At 36.6% G+C, this 15,043-nt stretch overlaps 1 protein-coding gene across 2 annotated transcripts; it reads right to left on the reverse strand.

Annotated features, from left to right (window-relative positions):
* Positions 1-8,138: 8,138 nt before the first annotated feature.
* On the reverse strand, positions 8,139-14,574 carry LOC107797648 (superoxide dismutase [Fe] 3, chloroplastic-like). Of its 2 annotated transcripts, XM_016620551.2 has the most exons (9): positions 14,324-14,574; positions 14,031-14,191; positions 13,860-13,949; positions 13,351-13,542; positions 9,923-10,094; positions 9,153-9,226; positions 9,016-9,042; positions 8,836-8,859; positions 8,139-8,754 (listed from the first exon to the last, which is right to left on the reverse strand). In XM_016620551.2, exons 2-9 carry the CDS (start codon positions 14,136-14,138, stop codon positions 8,629-8,631), a joined length of 813 nt encoding a protein of 270 aa, XP_016476037.1. In that variant the 5' UTR covers positions 14,139-14,191; positions 14,324-14,574; the 3' UTR covers positions 8,139-8,628. The 2 variants fall into 2 exon arrangements, with proteins under 2 accessions (XP_016476037.1, XP_016476036.1); XM_016620550.2 differs by having other exon boundaries at positions 8,139-8,859.
* Positions 14,575-15,043: the final 469 nt, after the last annotated feature.

The raw sequence follows: 15,043 nt of genomic DNA on the forward strand, positions 1-15,043 counted from the left end.
CATTTTTACCACCAATTTCTCCAGACTCTGTAGTTTCAACACCTGTTTTAGACCCTACTAGTACAAACCTATTCTCCAAATTTGTTCTCTCCCCGCAACAACCTTGCGAACAAGCATCTTTACTCTTTTCTTAGGGGTTGGGGTGGTGGAAGGGATAATAGTAGGTGTGGAAGTCTAATCAAACTGAATTTCAGTTTTGAAAAGACTTTAGAGTGTATCCCTAGAATCTAGGTACTTCAATTCGGTTGGGACTCTTTTGAACAGAACTGGTTCACTTGTAGCGGATAAGTCCAAAAGGAGTTTGGAATTAAGTAGGACTCTGCTCATGATCCAAATATTATTATTTCAAATTATGCAGAGTGTAGAAAACATACCGTGTTATCTTGATGAACCAGGTTCTTCACTGATGATTCTCTTGTGTAAGTCTAAATTTGCCAAAATAGAGAAAATATCATTAGAGATTAATGAGTCATTTTAACACATGGCACAAGAGTATACTGTTTAAAGTATAAGTCTGAGCAAAAATTAATCTAATTATATACACATTTTCAGATTTTCTAACCAAAACCAATAATTTTTTTTTAATTTTTTTTTTTTCGTTGTGAATTTTGAACTAATCCTTTTAGGTGATCTTAATCATCCTTAATTCTAACCTGTTCCTTTCAAAGTGATCTCTACTTAGGGCTTTTGTGAAGATGCCAGCTATTTGCTTGTCAGTAGCACAAAATTCCACAGAGATCAATGTTTTTTCATAGTTATCCCTCAAAAAGTGATGTGTAACATCTATGTGCTTAGTTCTCTTGTGATGAATCGGGTTCTTGGTCAAACTAGTTGCACTAGTGTTATCACAAAAAATAGGGATACAACCAACATCAATTCCAAAGTCCATTAATTGTTGTTTGATCCATAATAATTGAGTACAACATGAAGCAGCAGCAACATACTCAGCTTCAGCAGTAGATAAGGCCACTGAATTTTGCTTTTTGGTGGCCCAAGACACAAGACATGAGCTAAGAAAGTGTGCCATACCTGAGGTGCTCTTTTTATCCACAAGAAAACCTACATAATCAGCATCAGCATATCCCACAAGATTAAAATTACTACCTTTTGGATACCAAAGACAAAGATCAGTGGTGCCTTTTAGATATCTCAAAATTCTCTTGACAGCCGTCAAGTGAGACTCCTTCAGATTTGCCTGAAATCTTGCACAAAGGCCTACACTGAAAACAATGTCAGGTCTACTAGCAGTGAGATATAACAATGAACCAATCATTCCCTTATACAACTTCTGATCAACAGATGAACTAGGTTCATCTATATCCAACTTTGTAGCTGTTGCAATAGGAGTGTCAATTTCTTTGGAGTCTTCCATTTTAAACATTTTAAGAAACTGTTTTACATACTTCTGCTGATAGATCATAGTTTTATTTGAATTTTGTTTAATTTGTAAGCCTAAAAAGAAATTAAGCTCATCCATCATGCTCATTTCAAATTCACTCCCCATTAGTTTAGCAAATTCTGTACTTAATTTATCAGTAGTTGCTCCAAAGATTATATCATCAACATATATCTGAACTACCAAGAGATCTTTACCTTTTTCTTTCAAGAACAAAGTATTGTCAATTTTACCTCTCTTGTAGTCATGCTCAAGCAAAAACTTTGATAATCTTTCATACCATGCTTTTGGAGCCTGCTTGAGCCCATAAAGTGTCAAGTTTATACACATGATCAGGACTCTCCTTATTTACAAACCCCGGAGGTTGCTTGACAAATACTTCTTCCTTTAGATAGCCATTGAGGAAGGCACTCTTGACATCCATCTGGTGGAGGGTGAATTCCATGTAAGCAGAAAAGGCTATAAGGAGTCTTATTGCTTCCAACCTTGCAACTGGAGCAAAGGTTTCATCGTAGTCTATGCCCTCCTCTTGGCTATATCCTTGAACCACCAATCTTGCCTTGTTCCTTGTAACTATTCCATCTTCATCAAGTTTGTTTCTGAAGACCCATTTTGTGCCAATTACTGATCTGTCCAAGGGTCTTGGCACTAGATGCCAAACTTGACTCCTTTCAAATTGGTTGAGTTCATCTTGCATTGCATTTACCCAGTATCCATCCTGCAAAGCCTAATCAACATGTTTAGGTTCAATAAGAGATAAGAAGGCATCAAAAACACAAATATTCTTTAATGAAGATCTGGTTTTGATTCCAAAGGTTGAATCGGTAATTATGTTCTCAATGGGATGAGAACTTTGATACTTGTAAGGTTTCATAACCAACTGGTTTCCCTTTGATGTTCCTTCAGTGTTTTGTTGTTGTGGAACAAGTTTATGGACAGGTTTCATTAAGGTTTGGGGATCATTTCCTCTTTGTTCTGTTCTACCTGTCAGGTTGTCCTAGGTAGAAAGACCTATTCCATCACCTGTTCTTTCTTCTAGTGCTGCTTTCGTCTGGGCTATGATTTCATTTAAGTTTCTCACCAGCCCAATTACTTCATCATCATGTTTCTATCTCTCAGAAAGTATGTTAGTTTCATCAAAAACCACATGAACACTTTCTTCAACACACATAGTTCTTTTGTTATAGACCTTATAAGCTTTACTATGTGAAGAATATCCCAAGAATACTCCCTCATCACTTCTGGGATAAAACTTGCCTAGGGAGTCTTTACCATTGTTGTGCACAAAGCACTTGCATCCAAATGCCCTAAGATGGGATATATTTGGTTTTCTCCCTTTAAGTAACTCATAGGGAGTCTTCTCTATAAGAGGTCTAGTCATGCACCTATTTATGATGTAGCATACAGTATTTACAGCTTCTGCCCAGAAGCTATGGGGCAGTTTACTAGAAAGAAGCATAGTCCTAGCCATATCTTCAAGTGTCCTATTATTTCTTTCAACTACTCCATTTTGTTGTGGAGTCCTAGGAGCAGCAAAATTACGATTTATTCCATGCTCATCACAAAATTCAGCAAATTTAGCATTTTCAAATTCAGTGCCATGATCAGACCTAATTGATGCAAGTTGATTACCTAGTTATTTCTGAGTTTTTCTAACAAAATAAGTGAACATGTCAAATACTTCATCTTTAGATGTTAAAAATAATGTCCAAGTAAACCTAGAGTAATCATCAACAAGCACCATCACATATCTTTTACCACATCTGCTTAATGTTCTCATTGGACCACAGAGATCCATATGGACCAGTTCCATCGTTCTGGTGGTGCTTACCACTTTCTTGCATTTAAAAGAGGATCTTACCTGCTTCCCCCTTCTACAAGCCTCACAAACTTTGTCTTCCTTGAACTTGATGTTAGGAAGCCCTATCACCAGGTCCTTGGAGACTAATTTGTTGAGTTAACTCAAACTTGCATGTCCAAGTCTCTTGTGCCAAATAAGCGGATCATTGTCCAACACACTTAAGCAAGTGAGTTCCTTTTCTGACAGTGTGGACAGATCTACAATATATATATATTGTTCACTCTTTTTCCTGCAAAGCAATCTTGTCAGTGGGAAGATTAATCACAAAGCATTTTGTAAAGGTGAATGCCACCAAGTTACCTCTATCACACAGTTGTGATACACTAATTAGACTGTATTTTAGGCTGTCTATCAAATAGAAATTATCAATCGAGTGAGATTCAGTCTTACCTACCTTACCAACCCCAATGATCGCACCTTTCTTCCCATTTCCAAATGAGATATTACCTCCTTTGAGGTCCTCAAGTGAAAGGAACGGGTTCTTGCTTCCTGTCATGTGCTTTGAGAAGCCACTATCCATGTACCATATTTGGTTGCTCCCCTTCACTTGGACCTACAAAAGGAAATCAGGGGTTAGTCTTAGGAACCCAAACTAGTTTGGGTCCCTTTCTATAGGTAAAAGGATGAATCAAATTCTTTTTAGCTCAATCTGGCAGCCTATTTTTCCCTGGAACAAACTTTTTATTCTTTTAACTAGCCTTTTCTTTTGCAGTGCATTCACTTTTATAGTGACCAGTCTTACCACAATGTGTGCAAATTTTGTTCTCAAGAAGTGTGAGATACTCGCGTTTGGGATCCCATTTAGGTGGTATATTTCCAAAGCCAATTCCTCTTCTATTGCTACCATGATATTCTTGTAGCCATGACAGTGCATCAGAGGACCTATTCCATTTACAAGTTCTGTCTAGTTCATGCTTGACCTTGCCTAGATCCTTTGTCAAAATTCTTACCTGCTCATCCTTCTTATACAGCTCATCTTTTAGTTTACCTACATTTTCTTCTAGAGTGAGTTGTGTGCAATCAGTTGTCTTCTTACTTGTTCCTAATTTCAGTTTTAGGTTTTCAGATCTAAGTTCTAGGACATTTGATTCAAATGCATGAACCTGGTTCTTTAGTGCAATATTTTCACTTACAGTCTCACTAACTCTAAGTTCCAGGTTCTTACACTTTGCTTTTAAAATCACACATTCCTTAGACAGCTATTTCTTTTCATTGTTTATATCCTCATATTCATCAATGAAATCTAGAAGTAACTCAGATGGCCTTTCTTTAGACAAAAATTTAATCTTGTCTTTTAGATAGATTATACTTACTTTAGATTCCTCATCGGATTCTCCAATTGCCATAAGTGCTTGTTCATCTCCATCTTCATCATCTGAGTTCTCATCTAAGCTTTCTCCCCAAGCAGCAACCATAGCTTTTGTTGATCCTTTGTTCTTCTTGGGATGAACTTGTTCCTTCTTTCTGTTTCTTCGTTCAGCTCTTTCCTTCTTCCATTCAATTTCCTATTGAGGGCAGTTTTTGATGTGGTGATCAGTTTTCCCACACTTGTAGCATCCCTCATTGGTCTGTTTTTCAGTAACCCTTGGTTTGTTGTAGCCTCCACTTCTCGAAGAACCCTTTCCTCTCATCAGGTACTTCTTGAAATCCTTTGTGATCATAGCCATTTCATCTTCCTCTAGATCAGAACCTTCAGTGATTCTGAGTGCCAAGCTCCTTTCCTTCTTGAGTACATCCATCTTCATGGTTTGCCTTCTAAGTTCATAAGCAATGAGATTTCCAATTAGCTTATCCAACCTAAGAGTGGCAATGTTCTTTGATTCCTGAATAGCAGTGATTTTGCTCTCCCATGAGACTGCAGAACCCTTGTCAAAATCTTCTCAACTTTGTCTTCTTCAAGAATAACCCTTCCAAGAGACTTAAGTTCATTTGTTAGTGTGGTGAACCTTGTATACATATCTTGGATGGTTTCCCCTTCCTTCATAGAGAAATTCTCATATTGAGAATATAGTAAAGTTCCTCTGGACCTCTTCACCTGAGATGTTCCTTCATGAGCCACTTGCAAAGTGACCCAAATTTCCTTAGCAGTAGTACAACTTTAAATTTTGTTGTACTCATCTGGACCGAGTTCACAAATAAACCATTTCTTGGCTTTAGCATTCTTCTCCCATTTTCTCAAGTCGTCAGCAGTGCAGTCAGCTCTTGTTTTTGGCACCTCTTCTCTTTCGGCATTTATCTTTATAGTAGCGAGTGGACCATCTGTGACAATGTCCCATAGTTCATAGTATTCTCCTATGATATGATCTCCCATCCTGTTTTTCTACCAAGAGTAATATTAGCCATTGAAAAGTAGTGGCCTAGCAGTGGATTGCCCTTCCCAGTTTCCAGGTGGTGCATTCATCTTGATCTTCTCCTTAAGGTGTTAGCCTCTTCAAGGATAACCTGCTCTGATACCAATTGTTATTTTAACTTCAATACCACACAAGAGGGGGGTGATTTGTGTGGTATCCAATTTTTCGCGTGCACAGATTATAAAAGGACCTGGTTCTTCTATGTGTTCCTTATCCTACTGTTGCAGAATAATAAATGCAGAAATTAAAGAACACAAGAATTTTTACGTGAAAAACACCTTGCTCAAAAGGTGAAAAAATCACGACCTACTTCCCAGTAGGATTTTCCCAAACTCTCCACTAAATCACTGATCCAAAAACTGCATTTACAAAATACTTTTGTAAACCTAGGATTAACTCTAATCTCGTTGTGGCACACAGCCTCTAACTGTTGCGACAACTTCAAGTTAACTCTAACTTGAATACTCTGAGTACCTATTACAATTGTCTCTAGATAAAGATGAAAGGTACAATATGAAAACACCTACTACAATTGAACTAGAGTAAAAGACAGACACTTGGAACTGGTTCTTCTATCTGGTTCATGTAGTTTCAGGTTCGCACACTTGAATCACACACGAACTGCTTGTAAAATGTCTTGCTATTTTGCTCTCAATTCACGTTTAACTTCTGCTTTTGTGCGTCACCTGTAGAATGAGAACATCCTGCGATTTATAGAGTTAGTAGAGTAGAAAATAACTAGAGTTCTAATGCTACTCTTCCTTGGTGGAAGAGTTCTAGTTAATCTCAACTCTTAACTCCTTCCTTATCTTGGATAATGTTCTCGTTGAGTAAGGAGTCATTCTCCTTATCAATTATGCAAACTTTTCGATTAGGAGATATCTATTATTATTTCAGATTTCGTTTATCTCTTGTATTTGCATCTCATGTGCTTTGAATCTGCCCGTGTCTATGCCTACCAGTGATGGACCTGGTTCATCACTGAGTTCCTTTGTCAATCTTCAAAACTATCCTTTACTTGGGCCAACAAAAAAATGATAAATCTAATCATTCATGCATTCATAGTGACAAGTTCAAAAACCACAACATTTGAGCCGAAAATATATAAAAATATTTTGATGTTCTTTACTCTTCCGTTTTGCGACTTGCCTTGCTATTCACCCTTTACACTTATTCTTAGTCATTTAACATGGCAGAGATTGGCAAATAAGCTACCCGGCAACATGACATGACGGGTGGGCTGAAAGTCGCGATATCAAATGAGTTAATGGAGCGAATAAATGTTGTCCTTGCAATTTCAGAGTCTAAAGCAGTTGATAATTTCCATTAAAAAAAAATGGTACGGTGGTATTTTCACTCATGGGAGCAGGGGCGGATCTATCTTATGAGATACGGGTGTCACGTCACCCACTCGCTTCGTTAAAATTTTTATTATGTACATAATATATATGTGAAGAAACGTATATATGGATAGAATGACATCCAGAAGTCACAAAGTGGAAGCATGTGCCATTGGTTCAGCTTTCCCTTTGAAGGCTTTCCTTGACCTCATGAATACAAGTTTGATTCCCTATTGGAGCAGCTCCTTTGATTTTTCCTTTTTTCTACTTATTAAGATTTTCTTTATTTTCAGTTGAGCCCCAGGGCCTCACCTATTTTCCTTCTTTTTCTTCGATTTTTTCCCTCTTTTTCTTCCTTTTATTACTTGCTAAGTCTCTCTTTTTCATTTTTTTTAACTTTAAGTCATTTTGTTTCTATCATTATACCTTACTTTATGAACAATTATTTTCTATAGGTAATTTGAATTGATTTTGATTAGCATATAATTTCTTTATTTTTAATGAAACGATATTAATTTATATATTGGAATATAATTTGAGCAATATCTTCTATTGGATTTTGAAAAATAATTAAATGGCTTGATTGATAGTCGTTTTGAGTCGAATATCATAGGTTGAATGTTGAAAGTTTTTCTTTGAAAATAATTGCCATATAACTCAACAATTAAGATGGAAAAATAAACAAAGAACAATACAAGTAAATTAATCTAGTCAAACAAAGAATATATAGTGTAATTAAGCTACTCTTTAAGCAAATATTTATATTGGATGCGCTCTTTCATGAAATGTTATTTTTCTTTTGCATTTTTATTTAGAATGTGTTTAAATTAAGCGTTAAAAATTTGAACTAAAATCGAACTTATTTGCTTTGTGAATGAAAGGCCTATTCAAATTAACCAAAAACTAACTGAACCGACCCATTATTCCTAATCTGTCTTTGTAGCTACTGGCATGTATACTGTATGCATAACATGGTGGCACCCGCAACCTTCGAATCCTGGATCCGGCTAGGAGAATACATGTCCAATATTTTCTACTAACGAAGTGGAGAATCTGCAACGAGAAATGCAAAGTTCAACCACGTATGTGTGAACAATTTACCAAAGATAACAGTAAGGAGGAATTAAAGAATACTTTCCGCAAGTTTGGCAATATTACTAGCGGAGTATTGACAAGTGACAGCTCCAAAATCAAAATAATAGACATATATTATGAAACTGAAATGGTATCAACCCATTGATTTTTGTAAAGCCAATTGCTCAGTCTACAGAAGTCATTCAGTGCACAAAATACATATCCCATGATACTATTGCTTGCTGATCGTTCGCCTACATCTATTTCAAACTACGAGCTAGCACTAATCTGTTTGCGCTGATCCACAGTAGAAAGAAATCTAACATGTGCTCCATTAAACATTTTTCCAAATTACTTAGCTGGACTTGTTCCAAAACAATGCACCTTCCACTAAGGAATGAAGCAAATCCAGAAGGTTTTATTACTAAAAATACCTGCTCTTGTGCATGGATTTGCTGAAAGAACTGTTAAGAGAAGACCGTGTCGCGCAACAGGACTTACGGTGCACTTTCTGTGGCGGGGAACAAAGCCTGTGCAGAAGGTTTTTGTACTAAAATACATTTTCTTGCACATGCATTTTCTGAAAGAACTGAGTAAAGAACCATATCATGCAACAGGGATTTTGGGTTCGCCTAAATTTACAAAAGCCTGTGCTCGAGCCATGCGTCCCAATGCCGCATCCCAAGAGACAAGGTGATTCATAAACACATTAACATACTTTGCTTTATCATTCTGTGAAAAGAGAGGAAACAAAGACGGGCACATTAGAAACAATCTCCTTGTAGAAAGCAAAAGGGAAGAACTATCGGTTACCTTGTAATCCATATAATAAGCATGCTGCAAAACGGGAAGAGCAAGTAATGATGAATATCTTTTCTCAATATAATAGTATTAGCATGTGGAATGCAAACTCTAAAAGGTTTAAGATTTCTTTCAGAGACAGAGTGAAATGTACATGGGAAAAGGAGGGCAAAATATTGTCTAACAACTCACCTCCCACAAGTCCAAACCGATCAGGGGCTGCAGAATCAAAGAGATACCAAATGAACATGCAAATACTTGTAATCAAGAAAATGTAATTTCTAAGGAAGTATTAAAAGTTATTGAACATTAAGAAAAAGAATCCTCACGATGTCATTCCACACAAGAGGGTTGACAGCATTTGATGTTTTAACAATTGCAAGACGCTTCTCCTCTCTCTTCACTGAAATAATCAAATTGAAGGTGTTATCGAAGAACTTAAAGGAGATGCATGGACTGCTCAACTGTGGTTGACAATGGCTATAAAACTTTCCAACTGATCAATCAGGAGGTCATGCGATGAAAACTTTAGGGGTCTTGCAGAAGCATGAATATTTAAATGCAGAGAAAAATGACCATGTTTGAATGATAGTTGATGACAAGAAATTAGAGTTTTTGCTAAACCTTTCATCTACTTAATCGTCATGATCATACAAGAATTGAGTCGACGGACAATATGAAATCCAGAACTTCATTCTGAACTCAGTCCATACACACTATGTAGAGAGATTGAGGCCAAAATATATGCTTGATCCTTCTCATTTTTTAACTGTCAAAAACACTTTAAAATGATGGGGAAGTGGAAGTTTAATAGAGTAAGAAAAACAAAAAGCACGAGTTATCCTCATGAAATAGTTTAGCTATTCAAATGTCCATCAGCTGTCCCTCAATAAATTTAATTAGTGATTTGGTTTTGAGAAACATATATGCAAAGACGATTGAAACTATATTAAAAGAAGACTACAAAAGAATATAAATTCTAGTTCCCAAATACTACAGCTTTCTCATTAGAATAAAAGAGCAGCCAAAGAAGAAAGCAAACAAGCGTGAGAGCCAAATCCATATGGAACATAAACTATATTTTTTGGGGGCAACTTACAGACAAGCCAAATCCATCCAGAGCCAAATAACGTGAGAGCTGCTTCTGTAAACTTCTCTCTAAAGTTGGTAAATGAACCAAAATCCTTCTCAATCTGCTGAAGGAGTCCTAATTTAGGCATGTCACCGCCTCCCGGTTGCATGGACTCCCAGAAGAAATCATGATTCCATACCTGGAATGAATAAGATCCATAAGTATTGTCCTTGTTTAAATTAGGCTCATAGAATATAGACGAATTAGGTGAAAGGGAAGCTGAATTTCTTCTTGATTGGAAAATTCAAAAAGTTAAAGACAGAAATTGAATAACAGAAAAATTGTTGAGGAAATCCTCAGAGATATGATTTTGATAAAAATTCATAATCAAAATCCAGATGGTACATTCTACAATATTTGTTCTTGTAGACTCCTTTTAACACATTTCTCTTTCTCCAATAGGTCTTCTCTCTTCTTATTGGTAGACACAGAATGCTTCCCGGTCAAGTTTACTGTGGGCTCCAACTGTCTTGTTGCCAATTTCAACAGTTAGTTACATATCTAAATCCAAATCCAAATCCAAATCGAAAAATTGTTCCTATGTCCAAGTATAGCCAACCCCTCCTAGTTGGGATGTCTCCATATTGAGTTCCTTTTCTTCACCAACATATAGATGAGTACCAAAAAGCCAACTGCTTCATCAAGCCTAAATTGAGAAGGCATCCGCTAACACAGGATTGAATTGAAGCACTTGGCTTGCATACGATCAAAAGGTTGGAAGATAATGAAGGGACGTTTCTTTCAGGATGGCAGGATTACCTCATTCAAACTTTTGCCTTTTAGAAATTAAAAGAGGACTTTAAAAGATAAAAGCAGCCTAATCAAAACCCTTATTATGATTAAGCTGCTTTCTATTCCTCTAGATCAACATTTTCAAGGGACTCGTATGTATACATAAAGCACGTTTAGTAGTATCGATTTCCAAGAGTATTTTCACTCGGAATAAAAGAAAATATTGTACAACATAAGTGAAAAAGTAGAAGCTGGAGGTTGCAATCTACAAAAAGCTTTTAGCTTATCAGACAGAAATTTATACTATAACACAAGAAAGATGCTTCTTTCTTCTATACCAAACATGCAAGGGATCTTTGCTGAACGTACAACAACAACAACATACCCAGTGTATTCCCACAAGTGGGGTATAGGGAGGGTAGTATGTACACAGTCCTTACCCCTATCTTGTGATATCTTGTGAAGGTAGAGGGGATGTTTCCGGAAGACCTTCGGTTCAATAAAACATAATCACAGCAGTTATGACAAAGAACTACGGACAACTAAATAGTAACAACAGCCAGGAAAAAAAAACGAAGCAAAGGAAACATCGGGTAATAATATCTATCCAAAAATAGGGAACACCGGGATAACACTAGTACTACAGCTAGGGAAGGAAGTACGTTCGACTACTTACTGACCTACAACCCTAATCTTCAGCCTCCATACTTTCTTATCAAGAGTCATGTCCTCGGTAAGCTAACGATGCGCCATGTCCTATCTGACCACCTCTCCCCAATATTTCTTCGGCCTACCTCTCCCTCTCCTTGGACCCGCCATAGCCAATCTCACACACCTCGTCACTGGGACATCTATGCTTCTCCTTTTCATGTGCTCGAACCATCTCAGTATAACTTCCCGCATCTTGTCCACCACACAGGCCACTCCCATGTTATCTTGAATATCTTCATTCCTAATCCTATCCTTCCTAGTATGACCACACATCCATCTCAACATCCTCATCTCCGCAACTTTTAACTTTTGAATATAAGATGTCTTGACTTGACAACATTCCGCCCCATATAACAGGATCTTTGCTGAACTTAAGAGCATGAAATGGGATGTGTGGCAGGGCATGCAACAAAATGTGCAGATACCAACTCTTGCTTATACTACGTGTCTGCAAAACAAATACTCCCTCCGTTTCAATTTATGTCACACTTTTCTTATTAGTTTGTTTCAAAAAGAATAACACATTTTTATATTGGGAAACAATTTAACTTTAAACTTTTCATTTTACCCATTTTACCCTTAATGAGAAATCTTTATAGCAACATAAATGTTATGGCCCTATAAAGCTTTTAAGACCAAGAGTTTCAAAAAATTCTCTTTTTTTTTCCTTAAATTCCGTGGCAAGTCAAACTTCATCGCATAAATTGGAACGGAGGTTAGTCTATAGCATCGGATTACTCAATGTTCAATTTTGTGATAACTTCATCAAAAAATTTAAGTTGTTAGAGAAGGAATGCATTTATTTATTTCATGTCTGATATCCTCATGTTTGGGCCTAATCTATTTTTTGGGTCAAGCACATGGAATATTTCAAAGATGGTAGCAGTGAGACTCAAATGCTAGACCTACCATCTTGGATTGTATGACCACTCATCCAAAAGCTTAACCTATTAGAGAGAGCCACATTAATTTATTTATATTATGTCTGCAATACTCAACACAGAATTTCCTAATGACTTTTATTACATTCTTCCATTTAGAAATAACTTCAGTAGTATAACATATCTGACATAAGAGTATAAGACGCAACTTGCAGAAAATGGTAGGCATGGTGAGAGTGAGTGTAGGAGGGAAGAAGTTGAAACAGAGAGGAAGAGAACCATGCCAGACGCAGGGAAGATTGTTTTAACTGCCTCGAGCTATTGGCTATATTGTTTGAACTTAAATGTACAACAACACAGTGGAACCCAACAAGTGGGATCTGGGGAGGGTAGTTTGCAATGGAAACCTTGAAGTAAATTAGGACGTTGACAGAACAGGAGATCACAATGTAATTTATAAAGACCGCACATGATTTTATGGACTGAAAACTATATAAGCCACTGCATAAGTGATTATTACAATTTAATCAACTAATATGTGTTGGGAAAGTAACACTGCTAGTTCTGCTCCTCTCAAAGGTTTTTTCAGATCTCTTCAGGTCTCTCTTCATCATGAAGTACTTTTTGCTTTGATATGATTTCATGTATCTAAATACTTTTCCAGGTAAAAATTCTCTTGGTTCCGCCAATTAACACTCGTACGTCTATAGCATCAGGAACTATAGATAGAGGATCTTTTTCATCACTCTGGCTCCTGTATATCTGTTAACACATTTCTAGCAAAAGGCAGATGGAGAACTCCCACCTAACAATAATATCTGGCTTCCTAGCAAGTGACTTGCTTAGGCCTTCCATTTAAAGTATTGGAACAAAAGATGCTTACGCTCACGATATTGGGTACACATAGTATAAAAAGAACCACCAATTATTTGTCAACGAAGGCATGATTCGAAATGGAAGATATGTTTTACCTTCCAGTGTAACTATGCTAAATTTGTAAAAATCTTATAGAAGAAAGAAACCAATCTATGGCAAATGCAAGATGAAATGATAGAGTCTCGATGCCAATACCTGGGCAGCATCACTGAATTCAGGTAATGGATTTCCATTGTTGTATGTCACTTTGATAAGTTCCTCCATGGTGCATCCACAAAGTATGTCATTCTTCTCAAGCTGTTTGTTAAGAGCTTCAACATAACCACGATGATGCTCTCCCCAGTGTACCTCGAGCATCTTTTGGCTCATATATGGTTCTAGTGCATCCTACAAGGGCAGAAGGATAAATTAGTAGCCATTAGGACATTGTATATGTAAATTTGACAAATATAATATCTAGGTGCTATTTTTTGTTTTACTCTTTTTTTTTTTTTTTTTTAACTTTTGGCATTGTTATTGGAGTATTATTATTATTCTTTGTTGATGACACAGAAATCTGTCTAGTGCAAACAGTTAGGACCAAAGCAACCTTTGAAGCTCGGGAATAATGGGTCCATCCCTCCATCTTTCTCCCCTTAAATACCAGGTTTAGTTCGCATGGCGTATTAACACCGAATATCAAAAGCCAAAAACATAAAACTTACAAGCTTATAAGGTGGGGTTTTAAGGCCATAATAAGCAAAAACTTTTGGTACTCCGTGATGTCCATGAAGGCTTCTCTTCTGCCTCAAACCCTGCATTTGTAACACAGCCATTTAACACTTACATACAGAGAAGATACAAAATAAGCACGACGTAGAGTCCGAATTACGTACAACATTTGATAGTCTAGAGGGTATGTTCAGTTGGCTCGATAAATCAGTAGTCACCAACAGTTGTCTAGAACTTGAAGTGCAAAGACTGCTACAAGAAGACCAACTCATTTTCTTTACAATTTCCTTTCCCTCTGCTTATCTTACAGCTCAAGAAAACGTCACTGCAAACAAAACATTAACATTATTGAATCCAGAGAGGAATAGGAGAAGCACTTAGCTTAGTACAGTGGTTTGCTATATCAGCCATTTCAACAAACAGGTTGTGCGCAAGTTTGGAGGTGCAAATAACTTACATGCGGGGAATGACCTCTCTATATAACTTCTTTTAGCTAAATTGTTGCCTCAATTATCAGCTTGCACTCTCTTTCGCTTCTTCTATGGGTGTGGTGCTATCACTGTAAGCTTTTTTGGTTCTGTAATTCCACTTTGTCAGTTCCTTTTCCCGCTCAAGTATCGACGAGACTGTAGAAGATAATGGAGCTTCAAGATTTTTTTTTGTCCATGTCATCTGAGCGAATAAACACTACAAGCCCATACGTCATCTATTGGGCTACTTCATGTGGCCAATATGTATAAGCCCATATAAAAGGGGTAGTAAATAGTAATAGCACCGGCCAGCCACGTTTCAGCCCCGTAATTAAAAGGGACTTTTTTGTGTATATACGAGATTTTAAACTTATTCCGATTTTGTCCAAACTATTCATATTTACAGAAAGTAACTAAAGTTTTTTATAAAATATATACAAATTCGGTCAAAATATATAATTTATCTACAACTTACATACATATTTTTTGTACATAATCCGGTCAAAAATTACAATTTACATACGATTTATATACAACTTGTATACAATTATGTAAGTTGTAGATATTTTGTATATTGTTTCTACACTCGACATACAAAATATATTCAATTTATTTATAACTTCTTTTCCGAGTTTCAATCTGAAATTTCAACCAAAATCACCTTGAATCTTTACCAAATTCTCTTAAATTGAGATATAAACTCCAAA

This window comes from Nicotiana tabacum, chromosome 13 (assembly GCF_000715075.1).
Source record: "Nicotiana tabacum cultivar K326 chromosome 13, ASM71507v2, whole genome shotgun sequence".
Classification (NCBI taxonomy): Eukaryota; Viridiplantae; Streptophyta; class Magnoliopsida; order Solanales; family Solanaceae; genus Nicotiana; species Nicotiana tabacum.